This window comes from Geotrypetes seraphini, chromosome 10 (genome assembly GCF_902459505.1).
Source record: "Geotrypetes seraphini chromosome 10, aGeoSer1.1, whole genome shotgun sequence".
Classification (NCBI taxonomy): Eukaryota; Metazoa; Chordata; class Amphibia; order Gymnophiona; family Dermophiidae; genus Geotrypetes; species Geotrypetes seraphini.
Window position 1 is genome coordinate 48,945,130 of NC_047093.1, and position 21,031 is coordinate 48,966,160.

Here is a 21,031-nt window from a genome sequence, read left to right on the forward strand (position 1 = left end):
CCAAAGACCAGACTGAGACCCACTGCGCTGATTAGAGGGAGGTGCAACTGTTCGCATACGTCACTAGCTGCCCTGAACTACAACTCCCAGAATACAATAGCCCTAACCGGAAAGGGCGGGATTTCATGCGGAAACGACGGCAGACTTTAGGCCTCGTTCCCGTTCGTGGCCGCCATGGCCAAACACTATGACGCGGTGGAGTTTCCTTTCTGCGACGAGGTGTCCAAATACGAGAGGCTGGCGAAGATCGGGCAGGGCACTTTCGGGTGAGTAGCAATGTCACGTTTCCAGCTCTTCCTTAACTTTCTGTCTCGTGAATCCGATCAGAAAATGGACGTGACCTGTCGTCCCCCCATTTCCCCGTCCCTGAACGCATCCTGTACTGGCTCTAGCACCCCCACACACCAGTCCCCTGTCGTAGTAGTGGGTCGACGTCCCCTTTCCCAGATCGTAGCATTGGCTCTACCGCCCCCAGTTCCCCGTCCCTGATCGCTGTTCTGGGTCGACCCTCCCCCACCCCTCCCCAGGGTTACCACATGGCTCCAGAAAAAGGAGGAGGGATTGCGACGTCCAGGTTTTACTTCCACTGAATGGAATGGAAGTAAGTAGGGCAGATAGAGAGATATTTGGGTTTTATTTCCATTTAAAGCAATGGAAGTAAAACTGGATGTCTTAATCCGTTCTCTTTTTTTTTTTCTGGAGCCATATGGTAACCCTGATCTAGGGCCCTTACTTCTTCATCCCTGATATGCTTAGCCAGCTTTGGGTGTGGGTGGGCCTGATCCTAAGGGGGATGGTCACAAATTTTTCTCTGCCATGCCCTACTCCCACCTCAAGCTATAAATACTGATCCCTAATAATGATCCCTAAGCTTTGTCAGCTGCAGACTTTTTCTGAAGGTGGACAGAACTCCATTTTACTAAACATGGTAGGCAGCAGCAGCAATATTTCTAAGCCACCGAGGCTGGCACCCCGTGTATCCTTAGTTGTGGCTCAGGAATGCTCTTGCCAACTACAGAGCTTAGTAGAAGAAAGTTCTGATCTTCTTTGCAGGAGGTCATGCCTAGAGAATAACACAGGGATGTTTGTCCCTATCCCTGCAAGCTCAGACTGATCTCATCCGCACATAGTTGAAATTATATGTTTAAATAATTTTTATTAAAGTATAAAAAGAAACGATGTTATGTTTTATAAATAAGAACTACAGAATAAGGATCAATAAAATCCATCATTCCTCACAAATATTCCCTCCATATTTAAAGGTCTCAATTTGTATACTTTGGAGGAAAGGTGGGAGAGGGGAGATACGATAGAGATGTTTAAATACCTACGTGGTGTAAATGTGCATGAGTCGAGTCTCTAGAATGAGAGGGCATAGGATGAAGTTAAGAGGTGATAGGCTCAGGAGTAATCTAAGGAAATACTTTTTTACAGAAAGGGTGGTAGATGTGTAGAGGTGGTGTAGACAGAAATTGTGTCTGATTTCAAGAAAGCCTGGAATAATAGGTTTATCCCAGGACAAGCAGGCAGGTATTCTCACATGTGGGTGACGTCATCCGACGGAGCCCCGATGCGGACGCCTCACAAGCAGACTTGCTTGAAGAAACTAGAAGTTTTGAGTCGCCCACGCATGCGCGAGTGCCTTATCGCCCAGTGCACCGGGTGCGTCTCCTCAGTTCTTAGTTTTCCGTGGAGCCGAGAAGTCCGTCTTTGACTCTCTGCGTTCAACTTCGTTTCTTGCCTTCTCTTCGATCGCGGTTTGTGGTTTTTCTTCACGAATCGCTGTTTTTCTTTATTTTCATTTGTTTAAAAAAAAAAAAATTATTTTCTTCTGTTCGTTCTCCGGGTCGGACCGTTCGGCCGCAGCCTGCGTGCTTCGACTTTGCGGCGGCTATGTCCCGGCCTGCTACCGGCTTTAAGAAGTGTAAGTTCACGATTTCTCTCACAGATGCTACCTAAAGTGCCTTGGGCCGAAACATCGTCCAACCTCTTGCACGCCTTGCTTAACACTTCAACCTCGAGCTTTGAAGCGTCGTTGCCTTTTGGTGGATAAGCTCTTCGACATGGAGTCTTCATCTGACCCCTCGACTTCAAAGACGCCTTCGACTTCCATCGATGCTCCTTCGGCGCCTCCTGCTTCCACCTCGAGCCTCATCAAACCTTCAGCGTTTGCAGCGGCTCTTGCTTTGACATCGTCTGCTCTATCTTCCCCTGTTTCCTCAGGTCAGATAGCTCAGCAGTCGGTTCCACCGGTGGTGATTAATGTGTCCAAGACTCCTAAGTCGAAACACTCTCACGTCACCTCGAAGGATCCTCCAGCCAAGGTAGGTGGGCCGGTTTCAGACGCGGAACCCACCTTGCCAGCTTCTTTCCAGACCATATTAGAGAAGCAGTTCTTTCAGTACCTTACCATTATGGGTCCTAAACTGCTTCCTATTATCCTGCCTGGGCATCCGGCAGCTCCCTGTGATGTTGAGCCGCTTCCGATGCCTCAGTTGGAGCCCCACTCTTTGCAGGGAGCAGAATCTCTGCAAGTGTTTGGTCTGCCTCCTAAGCACGACAGTCAAGGAATGGATTCTTTGCGAGTGCATCGCCAGTATTCCTCACACTCTCAGCAAGGAGCAGAGTCTTTGCGAGTGCATTGAGGTTCCTCTTCCAAGCCTCTGGAGCTTCGAACTACAGCCTTTAGTCCTTTCCATACATTGGCATTGGCTGCTTCCATCTACGAGGCAAAATCTCCTCGATCCTTGAGGTCTGGTTCTAGACACAGCCCTCATCATCGTTCGAGGCCTTCATCGAGACATTCTTCCAGGCATCGTTCTTCACAGGATGTCCCCTCTTCCTCGAAGCATCGTTCTACCCCAGCCTCGACCAGACTGCCGACTCCTCGTCCAAGTCTCCAGGTTCCTTTGACACTTTTTTCCATGCTGAAGCTTCTTCGAAGGCTGCCTCGACATCCTCGTGTCCTTCTCGAAGTCAAACCCTATCAGGTCAGCTATCTTTCTCGTCTTTTCTGCGACAGATGGCTTTGGATTTGGATGTAAAATTGGATACTGGCTCCAAATATTCTAAGGAATATCTAGAGGTCATGCGTCTTCCCCAGCCTCCGGCTGAGAGTCTCAAGCTTCCTCTTCATAAGCTTTTAAATCAGACTTTTGCTCGATGCATGAAGACTCCTTTTTCCATACCAGCAGTTCCTGGAAAGTTGGACTCGAGGTATAAGACTGTGCATTACAAAGGCTTTGACAATTCGCAGCTTTCTCATCAATCCCTGCTTGTTGAGTCATCCTTGAAGAGATCCCATCCTTCCAAGGTCTATGCCACGGTTTCTCCTGGGAGAGAGGGGAAAACTATGGACAAATTTAGACGTCGCATCTATCAGAATGCTATGATGTCTTCTAAGGTCCTCAATTATAATTTTCATTTCATTTTCAATATCTTCTTTCCCTTCTCCCGAAATTTTTGCCTTTTATGGACAATCGGATGCATTTTGAATTTTAAGAACTAATTTCTAGTTTCTCTTAATTGAGTCTCTATCTGCTTCAATCTTCTTATGACGTTTTTGAGCTGTCTGCCCGGGTGGCCGCTTGCTCTGTGGCTATGCATCGTCTTGCCTGGCTTCGAACCATTGACATGAATTCTAATCTTCAGGACCGCCTGGCTAACCTTCCTTGTCAAAGCAACGACCTCTGATGAATCCATCGAGGCGGCCACCAAGAAGTTATCTGACCGTGCAAAATCATTTGCTTCCATCGTCAGATCCAAGCCAAAGGCGACTCCACCCACACGTCCACACGTCCTCCTGTCATCTATCAGGCGTTTTCCTCCGAAGCCAGCTCCTTACACTCGTCCTCCTGTGAAGAAGCAACATCCGCAGAAGCAACAACAATCCTAACCTTCTGCTGCACCTAAGGCTTCTCAGCCTTTTTAATTGTTTACAACAGAGCATAACCTCCATCGTTCTGTCTCTGTCTCCTTTTCCCCCTGTCGGAGGTTGTCTCCATCATTTTTACCACTGATGGACAATAATTACATCCGATCTCTGGGTACTTACCATCATCAGGGAAGGATACTCTCTTCATTTCACTCAGGTTCCACCAGAGTTTCCTCCAAGGGAATCCTTCCAATCCATCCCAGACCGCCCTTCTTCAGGAAGCTCAAGCTCTGCTTCATCTCCATGCCATCGAGTCTGTTCCCCTGGATCAGCAGAACAGGGTTTTTATTCCCATTACTTCCTTGTTCCGAAGAAGACGGGCAATCTGCGACCCGTTCTAGATCTCAGGGCTCTCAACAAATTTTTAGTCAAAGAAAAGTTTTGAATGTTGTCCCTGGCATCTCTTTATCCCCTTCTCGAGCAGAACTATTGGTTATACTCTCTGGATCTCAAAGAGGCCTATACTCATATTCCCATCCATCCGGCCTCCCGTCAATACCTCAGATTTCGGGTGGGGAATCTGCATTACCAATACAGAGTTCTACCCTTTAGCCTGGCCTCGTCTCCCAGAGTGTTCACCAAGTGCCTGGTAGTAGTAGCAGCAGCAGCTCTACGGAATCAAGGTCTTCAGGTATTTCCCTACCTAGACGACTGGCTCATCAAAGATTCCACGTCTCAAGGGACTATTGTAGTGACCCGACAGACTATCTGGTTCCTACAGAGTTTGGGATTCGAAATCAACTTTCCCAAATCTCACCTTCAACCCTCATAGACTCTGCAATTCATTGGAGCTGTTTTGGACACTGTTCAGCTCAGAGCATTCCTTCCTCAACAACGTCTGGAGGCTCTTCTCCTACTTTGTCACACTATGTCTTCTCGCTCTTCCATCTCGGCGAGACACATGATGGTTCTTCTGGGTCACATGGCCTCCACAGTACACATGACTCCTTTTGCCAGACTTCACCTCAGAATTCTGCAGTGGACCCTGGCCTCTCAATAGACGCAATGGACGTCGTATACCTGGACTTCAGCAAGGCTTTTGACAGCGTCCCACACCGCAGGCTGCTGAACAACATGAAATCAATGGGGTTAGGAGAGACTCTAACTGCATGGGTTAAAGATTGGCTTAGTGGCAGATTTCAGAAGGTGGTGGTTAACGGTACCCTCTCTAAAATGTCGGAGGTGACAAGCGGAGTGCCGCAGGGTTCAGTCCTGGGCCCACTCCTCTTCAACATATTCATTGGGGATCTGACTCAAGGGCTTCAAGGTAAGGTAGCCTTATTCGCTGATGATGCCAAACTATGCAATATAGTAAATGGCTACAATCTACAGGGTACTATGGAGCAGGACCTGCGTACTTTAGAAAGTTGGTCCTCAATATGGCAGCTGGGCTTCAACGCCAATAAATGTAAGGTCATGCATTTCGGTAACAGAAATCCATGGAGAAACTTTAACCATGACTACGGCAGAACGAGACTTAGGAGTAATCATCAGTGCCGACATGAAGGCTGCCACTCAAGTGGAGAAGGCTTCATCTAAAGCACGGCAGATGATAGGTTGTATCAAGAGAAGCTTCGTCAACAGGAAGCCTGAAGTCATGATGCCATTGTACAGAGCCATGGTGAGACCTCATCTGGAGTACTGTGTGCAGTTCTGGAGGCCACATTACCGTAAAGATGTGCTCAGAATTAAATCGGTTCAGCGGATGGCCACCAGGATGGTCTCGGGGCTAAAGGGTCTCCCATATGAAGAAAGACTGAGCAAACTGCAGCTCTACAGTCTCGAGGAGCGAAGGGAGAGGGGAGACATGATTGAGACATTTAAGTACATCACGGGACGGGTCGAGGTGGAAGATGATATCTTTCTTCTTAGGGGACCCTCGACTACAAGAGGACATCCGCTCAAACTCAGGGGAGGGAAGTTTCGTAGAGACGCCAGGAAGTACTTCTTCACGGAGAGAGTGATTGAGCATTGGAACAAGCTTCCAGTGCAGGTGATCGAGGCACGCAGCATCCCAGACTTCAAGAACAAATGGGATACCTATGTGGGATCCCTACGAGGGTCATGCCAAGGGATAGGGTCACTAGGGTATAGACTTGAAAGAGAAGGTCAGTAGAGTGGCAGTATAATTAAATTAAACTTAAGAAAGTCAGTAGACTTAAAAGGGTGGGTCAATAGTGTGGGCAGACTTGATGGGCTGTAGCCCTTATCTGCCGTCATCTTTCTATGTTTCTAAGTTTGCGACCCTCCTTCTCGACACATCTCTGTCATTCTTTCCTTGAAGAAGTCTCTCCGTTGGTGGATGCTCTCTTCCAATCTTTCCAGAGGCTTGCTTTTTCAAACGCCCCCCTCATCAGAAGGTTCTCACGACAGACTCTTCGACTTACACTTGGGGTGCTCATATCGATGGTCTCTGTACTCAAGGCCTCTGGACCAGTACGGATCGTCAGTGTCATATCAATCAGTTGGAACTCAGAGCGATCCTCAAAGCTCTCCATGCTTTTCAACATCTCCTTCACGACACAGTAGTCCTCGTCCGCACGGACAACCAAGTCGCCATGTATTATGTCAACAAACAGGGAGGGACAAGAAATGCCTCCCTTTGTCAAGAAGCTCTGGAGGTTTGGGACTGGGCGATCCGTTACAACACCTTCCTCAAAGCTGTCTACATTCAAGGAGTTCAGAATTGCTTGGCGGACAACTTGAGTTGTCTCCTGCAACCTCACGAATGGACTCTACATTCCTCGTCCCTTCATCACATTTTCTCACAATGGGGAACACCTCAGATAGACCTCTTTGCAGCTTCCCACAATTACAAACTGCCTCAGTTCTGCTCCTCACCGCCTAGAGGCAGATGCTTTTCTTCTGGAATGGACAAATCTTTTCCTCTACGCATTTCCTCCGTTCCTTCTCATTCACAAGACACTGATCAAGTTGAAGAACGATCATGCCACCATGATTCTAATCGCTCCTCAATTGCTGAGACAACCCTGGTATTCCCTTCAACTCAGCAGCAGGGAACCGTACCTTCTACCAGTTTTTCCTTCTCTGCTTACACATAGTCAGGGATCTCTGCTTCATCCCAACCTGCAGTCTCTACACCTGACAGCCTGGTACCTTTCAACGTAACCTCTCTTCAGTTTTCTTAATCTGTCAGATGTTTTAGAAGTTTCTAGAAAGCTTACGACTAGACAATGCTATCACCAAAAATGGACTAGATTTTCTACATGGTGTTTTTCTCATCATAAGGAGCCTCAGCATTCTTCCTTATTTTCTGTTTTGAACTACCTGTTGCACTTATCCAATTCTGGCCTCAAGTCTACATCTATCCGAGTCCATCTCAGTGCAATTGTGGCTTTCCATCAGCCTATTGAAGGGAAACCCCTATCTGCTCATCTGGTGGTTTCCAGATTCATGAAAGGACTTTTCAATGTCAAACCTCCTCTCAAGCCGCCTCCTGTGGTTTGGGACCTCAATGTTGTCCTTTCTCAACTCATGAAGCCTCCATTTGAACCTATTGATAAGGCTCATCTGAAGTATCTCACTTGGAAAGTGGTGTTTCTCATTGCTCTCACTTCTGCTCGACGTGTTAGCGAACTACAAGCTTTAGTTACTGACCCACCTTTCACTGTGTTCCATCATGATAAGGTGCTTCTTCGTACACACCTGAAATTTCTGCCTAAAGTGGTCTCAGAATTTCATCTCAACCAATCCATCGTACTTCCAGTGTTTTTTCCAAAGCCTCATTCTCACCCTGGAGAATCTGCTCTTCATACTCTGGACTGTAAACGTGCTTTGGCCTTCTACTTAGAGCGCACCAAACCACACAGAACTGCTCCTCAACTTTTTGTCTCCTTCGATCCAAACAAGTTGGGACATCCTATCTCTAAGCGTACCATCTCCAACTGGATGGCGGCTTGTATTTCATTCTACTATGCCCAGGCTGGATTACCCCTTCACAGTAAAGTCACAGCCCATAAAGTCCGGGCAATGGCAGCTTCGGTAGCTTTCCTCAGATCTACACCTATTGAGGAAATTTGCAAGGCTGCTACTTGGTCCTTGGTTCATACCTTCACTTCTCACTATTGTCTTGATACTTTCTCCAGACGGGATGGATGGTTTGGCCAAATAGTATTACAAAATGTATTCTCCTAAGTTGCCAACATTGATTCGAGATCCTCTGTGTGTATCCCATGTTTTTTTAAACTCTGTCACCGTTTTCCTCTCCACCACCTCCCTTGGGATCGCATTCCAGCCATCCTATCCGTAAAGAGGAATTTCCTTACATTGCTCTTGAGTCTACCACCCCTCAACCTCAAATTATGTCCTCTGGTTTTACCATTTTCCTTTCTCTGGAAAATATTTTGTTCTACGTTAATACCTTTTAAGTATTTTGAACATCTGAATCATATCTTCCCTGTTCTTCCTTTCTTCTAGGACAGGGGTGTCCAATGTCGGTCCTTGAGGGCCGCAATCCAGTTGGGTTTTTAGGATTTCCCCAATGAATATGCATTGAAAGCAGTGCATGTATATAGATCTCATGCATATTTATTGGGGAAATCCTAAAAACCCGACTGGATTGCGGCCCTCGAGGACCGACATTGGACACCCCTGTTCTAGGATGTACATAATCAGGGCTTCTAGTCTATCCTCGTACGTCTTTTGGCGCAAACCTCCTACCATTTTTGTCGCCCTCCTCTGGACCGCTTTAAGTCTTCTTATGTCCTTCGCCATCATGTTTCTAGGTAACAGAATACCTCAGTCACACATACAAAACACAAATGCCAAATCCTTAATAACTGACCAAAATTGATAAATATAAATGAAAACAAAATTCCAAGAAGCCACACCTTCCATCTAGTATAATACCAAAGAAATAGATCCATTTCCTACTATACTTTGCAAAATATAAATATCACACATAACAGGGATGGTGTTAGGCCACGGAGTGCAACTAGGGCAACAGCCTTCTGGCTAGAGAGAGCCCCTTAGTCTGCTGGAAGTTGAAGGTGGCACGGACTAGTACTTTCTGCTCTGGACCCTATCCATTTCTAACATCAGTACTGGCAGGATAAACGTTTCAATTCTCATATATTCTAAAATAAAATTATTTTTTCTATCTTTTGTTGTCTGATCATTTTACTTTTCAAGTCATATTGAATCCCCTGCTCTGGGTTCTGTTTCCCTCTGACTTTCTTAACTCATTCTCCAGGGTCTCCTGATCATTATTTATCCATTCTCACCATCCATCTTTGTGTACCTATCTTTCCCTTCTCTGTGTCCTCTATACTTCCCTGTCTAGCATATGCCATGTCCATCTCCCTTCTGTGCTCCTATTTTCCCCCATTTCTAATATCTCCCCTATGTATCTGCCATTGCCCCCCCCGTGTCCATATACCATCCCCATGGCATGTCCCGCAACACAACTCTAATGTCCCGCATCACTCCTCTGTGTCACTGTGTCCCCTAAGTCCAGTATTTCCCTTGTGTTCTTATTCTTCCCCATATCTAGCATTTTCCCTCTTGTGTCCAAATATTCCTTCCCATGTCTTACATTGCCCTGTGTCCATGTACCATTCTCACGCAGCATCTCCCTTTGTGTCACTATCCTTATTCTCTTCTCCATGCCCATTATTTTTCTTCTGTTTCTGTACACCTCCCTGTGTTTCTTCCTCTCCCTTCCTTCTCTCTCTTCTTCTGCTGTGTGCTCAGTATTTTGTCCTCTTTTCCTTCAACTGCATCGCTCCTTTCTCTTCCCTTCAGCCCCCCTCCCAACAGATCCAGCACCTCTCTACCTTCTTTCCACAGCTCCCTTCCCTCCAGCACCTCTCTACCTTCTCTCCACAGCCCCCTTCCCTTCAGCTCCAGCCCCCACTCCTGCAGCTCTCCCTCCTTCTCTCCAAGGGCTCCAGCCAGCCAACCCCCCTCTCTTCATGGCTCAAGCACCTCTCTTTCTCCCCCTTCCAGCTCCAGACCCCCTCCTGTGCCTCCCATCCCTCTCCATCCACACTTCTTCCTCTTGCTTCAACAGGTCTCCAGCTGCAGCAGTTCCCACATGCTGCCTACTGCTGACCCAGAGACTTCCCTCTGCTGTGTCTTGTCCAGGCAGAGAAATAGGAAATTGTGACGGGGGGGAAGACATTGCAGAGGGAAGGCTTCCGAGTCAGGGGCAGATTGGGTGTGGCAATTGCTGCTGACGACCTGTTGAAGAGAGTGACCCAGGACCATGGGATCCCAGCCTGTTTCCTCCTTGATGAGTGGGCCAGGTGCACCTGTGGCTGTGCCCCAGGATTGCAGCCTGTACTGGCTCTACTGTCTCCACACCCCCATCTCTCATTGCAGCCTCTACTCCCTCGTCTCTGATCGCAGCCTGTACTGATTCTACCACTGTACTCCCTCATTCCTTATGCCAGCCTTTAACTGACTCTGCCACCCTACTCTTGATTATACTCTTGGTGTATATATATATCTCCCTCCCCATCTAATATCAGCCTAGAGCAGGAGTAGGCAATTCCGGTCCCCGAGAGCTGGAGCCAGGTCAGGTTTTCAGGATATCCACAATAAATATGCACAAGATAGATTTGTATCTCAAGGAGGCAGTGCATGCAAATCCATCTCATACATATTCATTGTGGATATCCTGAAAACCTGACTTGGCTCCGGCTCTCGGGGACTGGAATTGCCTACCCCTGGCCTAGGGCAGTGTTCTTCAGTGCAAGCCTTGAGAGCCAGTGGCAGCCATTGGAGAGCTCTGGGGCTGCTCCCATTGTCGTTTTGCTATTTTCTTGATACTCTGCCTCTCTGACCAAGCTCATGTCAGAAAAGGGGGAGATGGAAACACAAGACATTCCTTGGTACCGTAGATGATGGTGAGCATGTCCAAATGCATTCTTTTCATTAAGACTCCCCCGGTGCAAAATCTGAAGGGGACTGGTGGGGAAGGATGTAACTGACATGTTGGTCAGCTATTTCGTAGCTTTGCAAAGGAATATATTTGGTGGCTTTCCTTCAGCTCATTTTGATTCAAAGTGGTCCCCAACATAAAAATAATTGAAACTCAGTGGCCTGGGCTTTATATAGTATCTCTGCTTCCCCAACCCACTTATAACTCAAGCTCTATGTACTGTCCTCTACCCACCCTCGTTACAGCCTGGGCTGAATATACTGTTGCTCTATCTCTCCTACGAGTAACCACTGTGTACTACTTCTACGTTTTCTCCTGATTACAGTCCAAGCTTATGTGCTTCCACATAATACTAAGGTGTTGCCTTGCTTTGGTATATCCTCATTTCACAGCTCAAAGTATTTATATTGACCTCTCACAACAGAACCTGTGATTGTACATTCCCTTATCACAAAAGCTAACTTGAAGTCCTGGTGAGGTTAACCATCTATAAAGGGGCTCTCCCTGGACAACAGGAAAAATCAACCGCACCTTGACCTCCATTATGACATGATTCTAGAGTGAACAAAAGGTATCAAGTGTCCATATCCATGGAGAAACACAAGCACTTTTGGCCTGGCAGACTATGCAAGGAATTAGGGAAATTATTTAGATAGTACTCTGATTAAAGAATTAGACCTGCAGCTGGGTCTTACTGGAAGGCTGCGCGTTCTGTAATTAAGTAGAAGTCCTAATAGGAATGCAGGCACTCTTTTAGCCAGGTGTGTCTACAGGAGACTTGGGAGGTCAGATGAATGAGCAGTGGCTGTGCTGGAACTGCTGGCTATTTAGATTCATACAGAGCCTTGTGGTTGGACATGATAAAGGTGGGTTCTTGGGTAACAAAATGGGCACTCGTAGGCTGTTCTAGACAAGATGGTGGCATACAGACTAGAGAGTTGCACGGGGACAGAAATCCCACCCATCCCCGCCAGGATCCTCTCCGTCCCCACCCGTCCCTGACAGGATCCTCTCCGTCCCCACCCATCCCCACAAGGAATTACCTCCATCCCCGCCTGTCCCCATAAAAAGCAGCAATTACTTCTGACAGGATCATCAATTCCACAGTTTCTTTTGTGTTTGCGCTGCTGTTTTCCTTGTGGAATCTCTTTGGTGGAACTCTTTTTTTTGTTTTCTGTTCAGGTAATTAACATAAACCCCCTCTTTTACTAAGGCTGACGTATCCATTATATTATATGGATGAACCCTGCTTCCAAAGCCTTCCATCTCCTTGGGAGTCCCGTTGGCTAGAGGGGGGTCCCCGTGGGAGTCCCGTGGGCCAGAGAGGGGTCCCTGTAAGAGTTCCATGGGTTAGGAGGGATTCCCGCGATCCCCGTTCCCGTGCAGACCTCTAATACAGACTAAGAGCCCCTTTTACAAAGCCACGGTAGCGATTCTCCTGTGCTTTGATTTTTGATAAGGCAGTATATCAAATTTTAATAAACAGGAATTGAATGGGCTTCGGTGCGTTTGCTGTGGGGGAATTGCTACCATGGCTTTGTAAAAGGAGCCTTAAAGGAGGAAGACAACAAATTGCTTTTGTAAGGAAAAACCAGATGTATCTTTACACTGTAGGTAGAATTGTAGGCCAGAAGAGATGGGCTGGGTTGTCTCTATCTGCTATCATCTACTGTCTTTTTTTTTTTTTTTTATTTTGACTTCAGGAAAACCAAACTGTTTATTGCCCTTCTTGGATAATCGCTTGAAATAATCTGTATCTGTACCCCCACCCCTTCAGTGTTCCCATTCACTTTCTTACTGCTTCCTGGTACTTGCAGAGTAAGGATGGTTATGTTTTGCTGGTTATCTTGCTGGTTACTTTATTTTTCTTGTATTTGCCTCTCACAGGGAAGTGTTCAAAGCAAAACATCGTCAGACTGGCAAAAAAGTGGCCTTGAAAAAAGTGCTGATGGAAAATGAAAAGGAAGGGGTGAGTAACTTGGTTTCCTCAGGAGGTAGATGAGACAAATCAAGAACCCTTTTTTTCTGGAACTGCACTTGTGGCTCCGCTGTGTGTATTAGTGCTGCCTGATTCAGGAAAAAAAATTTTGATTCAGCCCATTGAATCGATTTTCCTGCCCAATTGGGTGTTTTTTTTTTTTTTCAAACATCCTGGTAGGTTTATTTTATATAATGAAAATCAATCAAAAAATACCGCTAATAGCAAACAATACACAACAGTATTGTTAGCCCGACAAACTTGAAGGGCTATGGCCTCAGAATCGGAGCCTACGCACAGCAGTGAAAATCACAGACTGAGGATAATCCGCGTAGTGATACAGCTGCTCCAATCATTGGCTGATGTATATATTTTTTTATTTTTTTTAAATAGTTTTCTAAAGCATTTCAATAAAGCTAAAACTCCACCCTGAACTTCAGAAACTTTTTCAGGGGTACTGTGTATAAGTGCAAGCCAGGATTTGAAAAACATAGACCAGAAAAAGACTTATCTTATTGCTGACTTGTCTTTAAAGATTCATTCAGTCACTAGTGTTTGTTTGCCGACGCGGCCAGCGTTTCGCGGGAATTTTAAAACATCCGCTGCGTCAGGGCCACCAGGACATTTCAAATTCTGTGACCGAGTAAAGTGATTGAGCCTTGATTTAGAATGTCCTGGTGGCCCTGACGCAGCGGATGTTTTAAAATTCCCGCGAAACGCTGGCCGCGTCGGCAAACAAACACTAGTGACTGAATGAATCTTCACTCCTTGCCTCCTTCCCCTCAGCTCTCCTCTCAGGTTGCCTACACTTTTTTTTTTTAATTGTGCAGCAGAAGAAATGCTGTGCTGCTGTGGGTCCAGTCTCATGACAAGTGTTGCAGGATCCTCCCTTCCTCCCCCCGAAGCCTGCCTGCCTTCCCCCAAGCCGACCTGCCACTGATTCCGCCTCCCGCCACTCACCCCCTGCTTGCCGCCACTGCTAGCCGACTCCATTTAACACACACCTCCCTGCTGCTGCCGCAACTCCAAAAGGGCCAGGCACGTGCAGCGATTGCACCCACTGGTCCATAAACCTTCCCCCGACACCAATTCTGATGGAGAGAAGGCTTATGGGCTGGCAGCGTGCAATTGCTGCACGCACCTGGCTGTTTTGGAGTTCCGGCAGCGAGCGGAATTAAATGGAGCCGGCGGTCGGGTTGTAAGCAGGCAAGGACCAACAGCAGCATTGTCTATAGAGGCAGAAGATATACTCAGAAACACCACTGCCGCCTGCACTCATTGTAGCAGCGTATCGGGCCCACCCTTTAATCTGGCCCTAGATGCGTGGGAGTCTAGGGGGAAGCCGGAAACCAGCACTTCCCGACTGACCCTCCCACCTCGCCCTCTAAAGCAGGAGTGGCAGCGGCCGGCTGCTCCTGCTTTAGAGGGTGAGGGGGGAAGGGTCAATAAGCGAATCGGGAAGCCGTTTTTTGTTTGTTTGTTTGTTTGTTTGTTTTTTAATCGATTCGAATCGATTCACCCAAAGTGAATCGATTCGAATCGTGAATTGGGCAACACTAGTGTGTACCCTCTGAACAGAGGCAGACTTTTCAGGTGTCTTAATAGCCCTGTCCTGAGAACTGGAGTAAATTCTTTAAAGCTATTCCAGCAGACATGTGTCAGGTGTAGGTAGCAGTGCTCATTGTGGTCGCTGGAACTGCTCGAGGATGAGTAGAATTGCCTGGTATGATTATGGATGCTGCTTAGGTGAGGGGGTAGTGCCCAGTGTGATTATAGACACTGGATGGGGGGGCGGTACTGTTTAGTTAATTTTGGGGTCTCTGAGCCTGTGTTCTTGTGGCTATGTGATAATAGTATTCTCATGAATGTAGGTTAGTGAAAATTATTCAAAAAGTGAATTTGAATTTAGATTTTACAAAACATAAGAATAAAGTATGCACAATTTGACTTAAATGTGGTTGCTATGGTTAGCTTGTCCTTCAGCTTTATCTTTTCCCCTTTGAGATCTGGAACCTCCTTAACAAGAACTGCTGTTCTGTAGGTAAAGTATTTTCTATTCTGATCTATTTTTTTCCCCCTTTTGGTCCAGTTTCCTATTACAGCTCTGAGGGAGATTAAAATCCTGCAGCTCCTAAAGCATGAAAATGTTGTGAACCTCATTGAGATTTGCCGGACAAAAGGTATTTAGATTTCCCTCTTTCCCACACCATGAAATATGTACTGCATCCAAGGACATCATGCATAGGAAATCCCTCCCCCCCCTTTAAAATCTGTTCAGCAGTGCTTATCAATCATTTTGTGATTGTCACCCCATGATTGTGCCAAATAAAATTGTATGTCCCCCTCAGGATGTGAAGAATAATGATTCTCCCAAGTAACAATCTCAAAAGCAGGATTTGGGCCCCAATCCACAGCACCTAGGGACATCATACTGTCATATGCCACCACCAGAGCACCATCTACTTGCCATAGGGATCAGGAATTGCTCTTTCTTTTTTCCTGTAGCCCTTCTTGGAACCCAGACCCTCCAATGAAAGATCTGACTCTCTAGAATGCTACTCTTTATTTAATAGCAACATCCAAAGGCAGATATATACTTAAACACCCTTCAGTAAGATCAACATCACATATACAGTACATTTGAAGGTTCTTTAAAAAGTTTCCACACTTTCATATTTTTGCGGGAAATGGGTGGGCAGGAGAAGTGGTAAGAGGGCGTGATATAGAATAGCATGTGTACCAGTCAGGTAAAATAGTGATTATGTAGAAAAGTGATATAATTTGCTTTTGAGATATTTAATAAATAGTGTTGAAAAAAAATGGTAAAATGGTGGCTCTTTCCATGTTTTTAAGAGCACAACCAGAACTGAGCGGCCCCCAGTAAGAGCTTCAAAATGCCCAAAACAGACTTTCTTTTTAGCATGATTGCTCTGGCAATCCTGAATTTGAGATGAGGCGCCACTGCAAATAGAATACCCCTCCATTTGAGTGTGCCTGGCCCCATATCAAAAACAGTGCTCGACACGCTCTGCTGGTGCTTCCACAGTCACCAGAGCCAACCACTACCTCAAGTTTGCTGACTGCACAATAAATCAAGAGCTAGGCTGTGGACTTCCCAGCCTAGGGAAGATGCTGGTTCAAGGGTCCAGCCACCCTGCTGAACTGCCCAAAGGCAGACAAACAAGAAACTCAACTTCAACAACCTTTGAAGACCTGTGATGATTTTGAAGACACTAAAAGGTACAAGAAAAGAAGGCCAGTGTGTTGTGTGTTTTTTTTTAGCAGCAATTCAGTTTTTAGATGAGGCACATGTCTTTTCTTGGAGAAGGGAACCTATCAGGGTAACTAACTCTTACTTCAAGAAATGACCTGAATCTCATTGGACTAGTCCAGGGGTAGGCAATTCTGGTCCTCGAGAGCCGGAGCCAGGTCAGATTTTCAGGATATCCACAATAAATATGCATGACATAGATTTGTATCTCAAGGAGGCAGTGCATGCAAATCCATCTCATACATATTCATTGTGGATATCATGAAAACCTGACGTGATCCAGATAGTACTAGACGAAAGTCGTTTAGTGAACACAGAGGACAGGACAGACTGTAAGGAACAGTTATAATCTGGGGTTCCAAACCGATAGGATGCTCAGAATCGCGCACAGACATCCTATAGAGAATTGCGCTTAAGAACTCGATTTTCTAACCGACGTCCATGTCACAGGAGCCGGTTAGAGAATCGGGTTGCCACTGAGCTTATCGCGGCAAGGGATCTCCCTGCCTTGATAAGGTTGGCAACCCAACCCCACCCCCATGAAGATTATTGGCAGGAGTTATGCCCAATCCCTCCTGCCGGAACCCTTCCCCCCCTACCAAACATCGCCAGCAGGAGAGATGCCCAGTCCCTCCTGCTGGAAACTCTCCCTTTCCTCAGATACATCAGCAGGAAGGATGCCCAGTCCCTTCTTCTGGAACCCCCCCCCCCCCCCGGTACATCGCGTGCATCCCCCCACGCCAGACTTTGATTATATCTTGCCTCATATTAACTACACCATTAGGGTGTCTACTCTGTTTTGGATTTGGTATCATCTGCAAAGAGGCAAACTTTACCACATAGCTGTTCACAATGTCATTTACAAATATGTTAAGAACTGGATTGAGAACCCCCAGTCTAACTTACTTCAGCACACTGCTGGTAACATCCCATTCCTCAGAGTGAACTCCAAATTACCCTTACATTTTTAGTCACCTTCTATTCAACCAGTTTCTAAGCCAATCATTCACTTTAGAACCCATACCAATGCTCATTAGTTTATTTATAAATCACCTATACGGAACTGTGTCAAAGGCTTTGTTAAAATGTACTGCTCTCCCTCAATCCAACTGTCTGGTTACCCAGTCAAAGAAATTAATCAGATTTATCTGAAAAAAACTACTTCTAGTAAAACCATGTTGCCTTGTTCTAGGAGTTTTAGAATATTGACGTGCACTAATATTTCTAATATATAACACTACTCCAACCCTGTCTTTCCTACATAGATTGAGGAAAGAGGTGAAATGTTATAAACCTAGGAAGAAAAAGAATAATTAAGGGCACATTTTTAGTTATTTTATATACACATATGTCAAAGGGACAAATCTGTACTGGGCAGACAGGATGGGGCATTGTGACTTTTATCTGCCATCATTTACTCTGATCTTATATAAGCGGTAAGATCTGGACTCACTCGTGTTTTCCCTTTCTCAGCCACACAGTATAATCGCTACAAGGGAAGCATTTACCTGGTGTTTGACTTCTGCGAGCATGACCTGGCTGGCCTGCTCAGCAATGCTCATGTCAAGTTCACACTCTCTGAGATTAAAAAGGTGATGCAGATGCTGCTGAATGGGCTGTACTATATCCACAGGAATAAGGTGAGAATATGTTGGTACAAGAAAGAGATATAGAATATGCTCTGGTCCCTTTTCTCTCGCCTTCCCTTCTTAAGATTAACACATTTTTTTCTCTTTTGACCCTTGTAAACAGATCTTACATCGGGACATGAAAGCAGCCAATGTGCTCATCACACGAGATGGCGTCCTCAAACTCGCTGATTTTGGCTTGGCTCGTGCCTTCAGCCTCGCCAAGAATAGTCAGCCAAACCGTTACACTAATCGAGTGGTGACATTGTGGTACCGCCCTCCTGAGTTGCTTCTTGGTAGGTGTAAGGGGGATTTTTAGCAATGGGCTTGTTTTGCTCAGACAGTGATGTGGGATAAGGTAAAATGGTTTTTGTTCCAGGAGAGCGTGACTATGGACCTCCCATTGATCTGTGGGGTGCAGGCTGTATTATGGCAGAGATGTGGACTCGAAGCCCTATCATGCAGGGGAACACAGAGCAGCACCAATTGACTCTCATCAGCCAGCTGTGTGGCTCAATCATGCCTGAGGTATGTGGGTAATAAGAAACATTCTGGTGATTGTGAGGAATTTTTTTTTCATATTGCTTTGATTTTATGGGTTCACTAACTGTAAAGATTCTTAAGCCTTTCAGTGTTTCAGTGACTAAAATGGAGATATTTCTCAGGCTTCTGGTATAGTGCAGGACGGATGGATGATTTTAATAAATGTGACCCATAGCAATTTGCTAGTATCAGCATCAGAAATATGCGATTCTAGAATCTGAGGTCCCTACAGCTTTGATTCCAGGTTTATGAAGTGATTGGAACCTAGGATAGATCTTTCTCCTGTAACAGATGTATGGAAATGCTTATTGCATCAAGCAGTAGCTTCATTCTGATGGTTTCTGTTCTTTCCTTTTGTAGGTGTGGCCCAATGTGGACAAATATGAGCTGTATCAGAAATTGGAGCTGCCAAAAGGACAGAAGCGGAAGGTCAAAGACCGGTTGAAGGCATACGTCAAAGATCTTTATGCTCTGGACCTCATAGACAAACTTCTGGTGCTGGACCCAGCACAGCGCACAGACAGCGATGATGCACTCAATCATGATTTCTTCTGGACTGATCCCATGCCTTCAGATTTGAAGAACATGCTATCTACCCACAACCAATCCATGTTTGAATATCTGGCTCCACCCAGGAGGAGAGGTGGACACATACCACAGCAATCAACCAATCAGAGCAGGAACCCAGCAGCAACCAATCAGACAGAGTTTGACCGTGTGTTTTGATACTTTCCATTGACTGCAGAATTTTTGGAAACAAACATTTATATAAAATATTTTTACAATTATGGATGATTGAAATTTGCATATCACAAATGAAGCTGTGAGGAACAATGGCTTTGAGAATCCACTGATGGCACTATCTGGGATAGTGACCTCATAAGGGTCCCTGCATGGAAGAAGAAGCATTTGTGCATGGTATAAAGCGACTTAGGAATGACAGCTAAGAGAAAGTAGCTTTTGGAACTCTGCTCGTTATTGGTTTGTTACTTCTACAGGAAGGGACAAAAAGCAAACTGAGAATTCATTCAGAACACCACTGTGCCTCCTTCCTTCTGGTTCACCATGAGATATACATCCCTAACAATCCTTGGCGCGCTCTGTGCATGTTAGCAAGTGTTGAACCATAAAACACTGCTGCAAGAATGTTTGCTGCAGGCTGTTAGCCACTTCCTGGAGTCCTAATGCATCATCTCTGTGGGGTGTGAGTTGTTGCTTGAGGGCTTCTCCCTATGTTAGGTCATTCTGAAAATTAACATAGAGGGAGTTTGACTTGTTAGGTGACTGGAGGATATGTACAAGTTTTCTTATCATGTTTGTGCTTTTCTAACAGTATTTTGATGTTGCAGGCTTATGTATGCCCTAGTGCAATTAAACTTCATTTTCATAATGGGATTATTTGAGTCTTGGCTGTGCAGGTCCAGTAGTCATGCACCTGACACTGATGGTCTTGAAATATATTTGGGTCCATAGAGCATTACACTGAAATGTTTAGGGAAATACAGTAATCATGTTTTGTACTTTTTTGATATGGGAAACATAGCTGCTACTTAACATAAAATATTGCTTTCCAGAGTTATTTCTATATTGTTTTCCTTGAATACAATTGAACCCAAAGTAGTTTACAAAATGCTGGTAATACAGACCTATCTGGGAACTTGTGAGACTGGAATGGATTGGTGGTATAAGTGTCAATGTTTTCTTCTTTGTCCTTTTGTGGATACGCCAGCATTCTCCTTCACTCAGTCTACCACTACCCTGTTTCCCCGAAAATAAGACCTATCCTGAAAATAAGCCCTAACATGATTTTTAAAGATACTCCTAATATAAGCCCTAATTAAGTTCGACCCCTGAAGCCCCTCACCCCCCCAATGTCCCCGACACTCCCAGACTCCACCCCTGACACTAATGCTGCCCGATTCACTGAAAAAATCGGACTCGTCAATTCAGCAATCACTACCCTGGTGAGACCTGACATACTTCTGCTCTGAGTCTTCCAAAAACAGCTGCCATTGCTCACGGTGGAAGAGTCAGTGGAATTCTGCTGCACAAGGGGATGGGTGACGGGAGGAAAAATGCTGTACATGGGGGGAGGAAGGAAAGAGGAAGAATTGGGGTGGAGGAGAGGAAGGGAGAGATAATTGTTGTACATGAAAAAAAAACATCCCCCGAAAATAAGTCCTAATGCATTTTTTGGACCCAAAATTAATATAAGACACTGTCTTATTTTCGGAGAAACACGGTACTACTATCCATTCAGTCGTGTCTGACCCTTGGATACGCTGGACTTAGATAATTTAAGTGTTGGGGTGAAAATAAATGGAAGAACCATCACTTAGTCTAGTTCAGCATTAGTTACATTCTCAAGCCATAGCTGAAGTCACTACAGCGGCTAACCTCTTTCGGAGCCTCTCATTGAAGAAAATCTTGCTCCACATGTTATATCCTCTTTATTTTCAAAAATTCACATTGACAACTGTTGAGTTAGATGCTCAGCAAAACCCCAGGCATAAAAATACTGCTGGACTCTAGCAGTTATGGTGTTTAGGGAGCTAAGCAGGGAAGAATTAATGAATAAATTAAGCCCGTGCTGAGGGCCTTATTCAATATGCACTGGTTCCTCCCCCCTCCAAGTCAGCTCATTAGCTGGAGTGCCACCACAGAAGCTGAATATGTATTTGTCCTTCATACTCACTTTTTAGCTTTTACTGTCTCCATCACCTACTTTCTTCTATAGTCAGTGTCAGAGGGGGCCATTTACTTTTGCGAGATC

The 21,031-nt window shown here is 45.6% G+C and overlaps 1 protein-coding gene across 2 annotated transcripts; it reads left to right on the forward strand.

Moving 5' to 3' along the window:
• The first annotated feature begins 109 nt into the window (after window positions 1-109).
• Window positions 110-19,833, forward strand: CDK9 (cyclin dependent kinase 9). Of its 2 annotated transcripts, none has more exons than XM_033962129.1 (7): window positions 110-266; window positions 12,726-12,807; window positions 14,906-14,996; window positions 17,561-17,727; window positions 17,840-18,011; window positions 18,095-18,243; window positions 18,619-19,833. In XM_033962129.1, the coding sequence occupies exons 1-7, from the start codon at window positions 175-177 to the stop codon at window positions 18,982-18,984; spliced, it is 1,119 nt and encodes a 372-aa protein (XP_033818020.1). In that variant the 5' UTR covers window positions 110-174; the 3' UTR covers window positions 18,985-19,833. The 2 variants fall into 2 exon arrangements, with proteins under 2 accessions (XP_033818020.1, XP_033818021.1); XM_033962130.1 differs by having other exon boundaries at window positions 18,098-18,243.
• The last annotated feature ends 1,198 nt before the right edge of the window (window positions 19,834-21,031 follow it).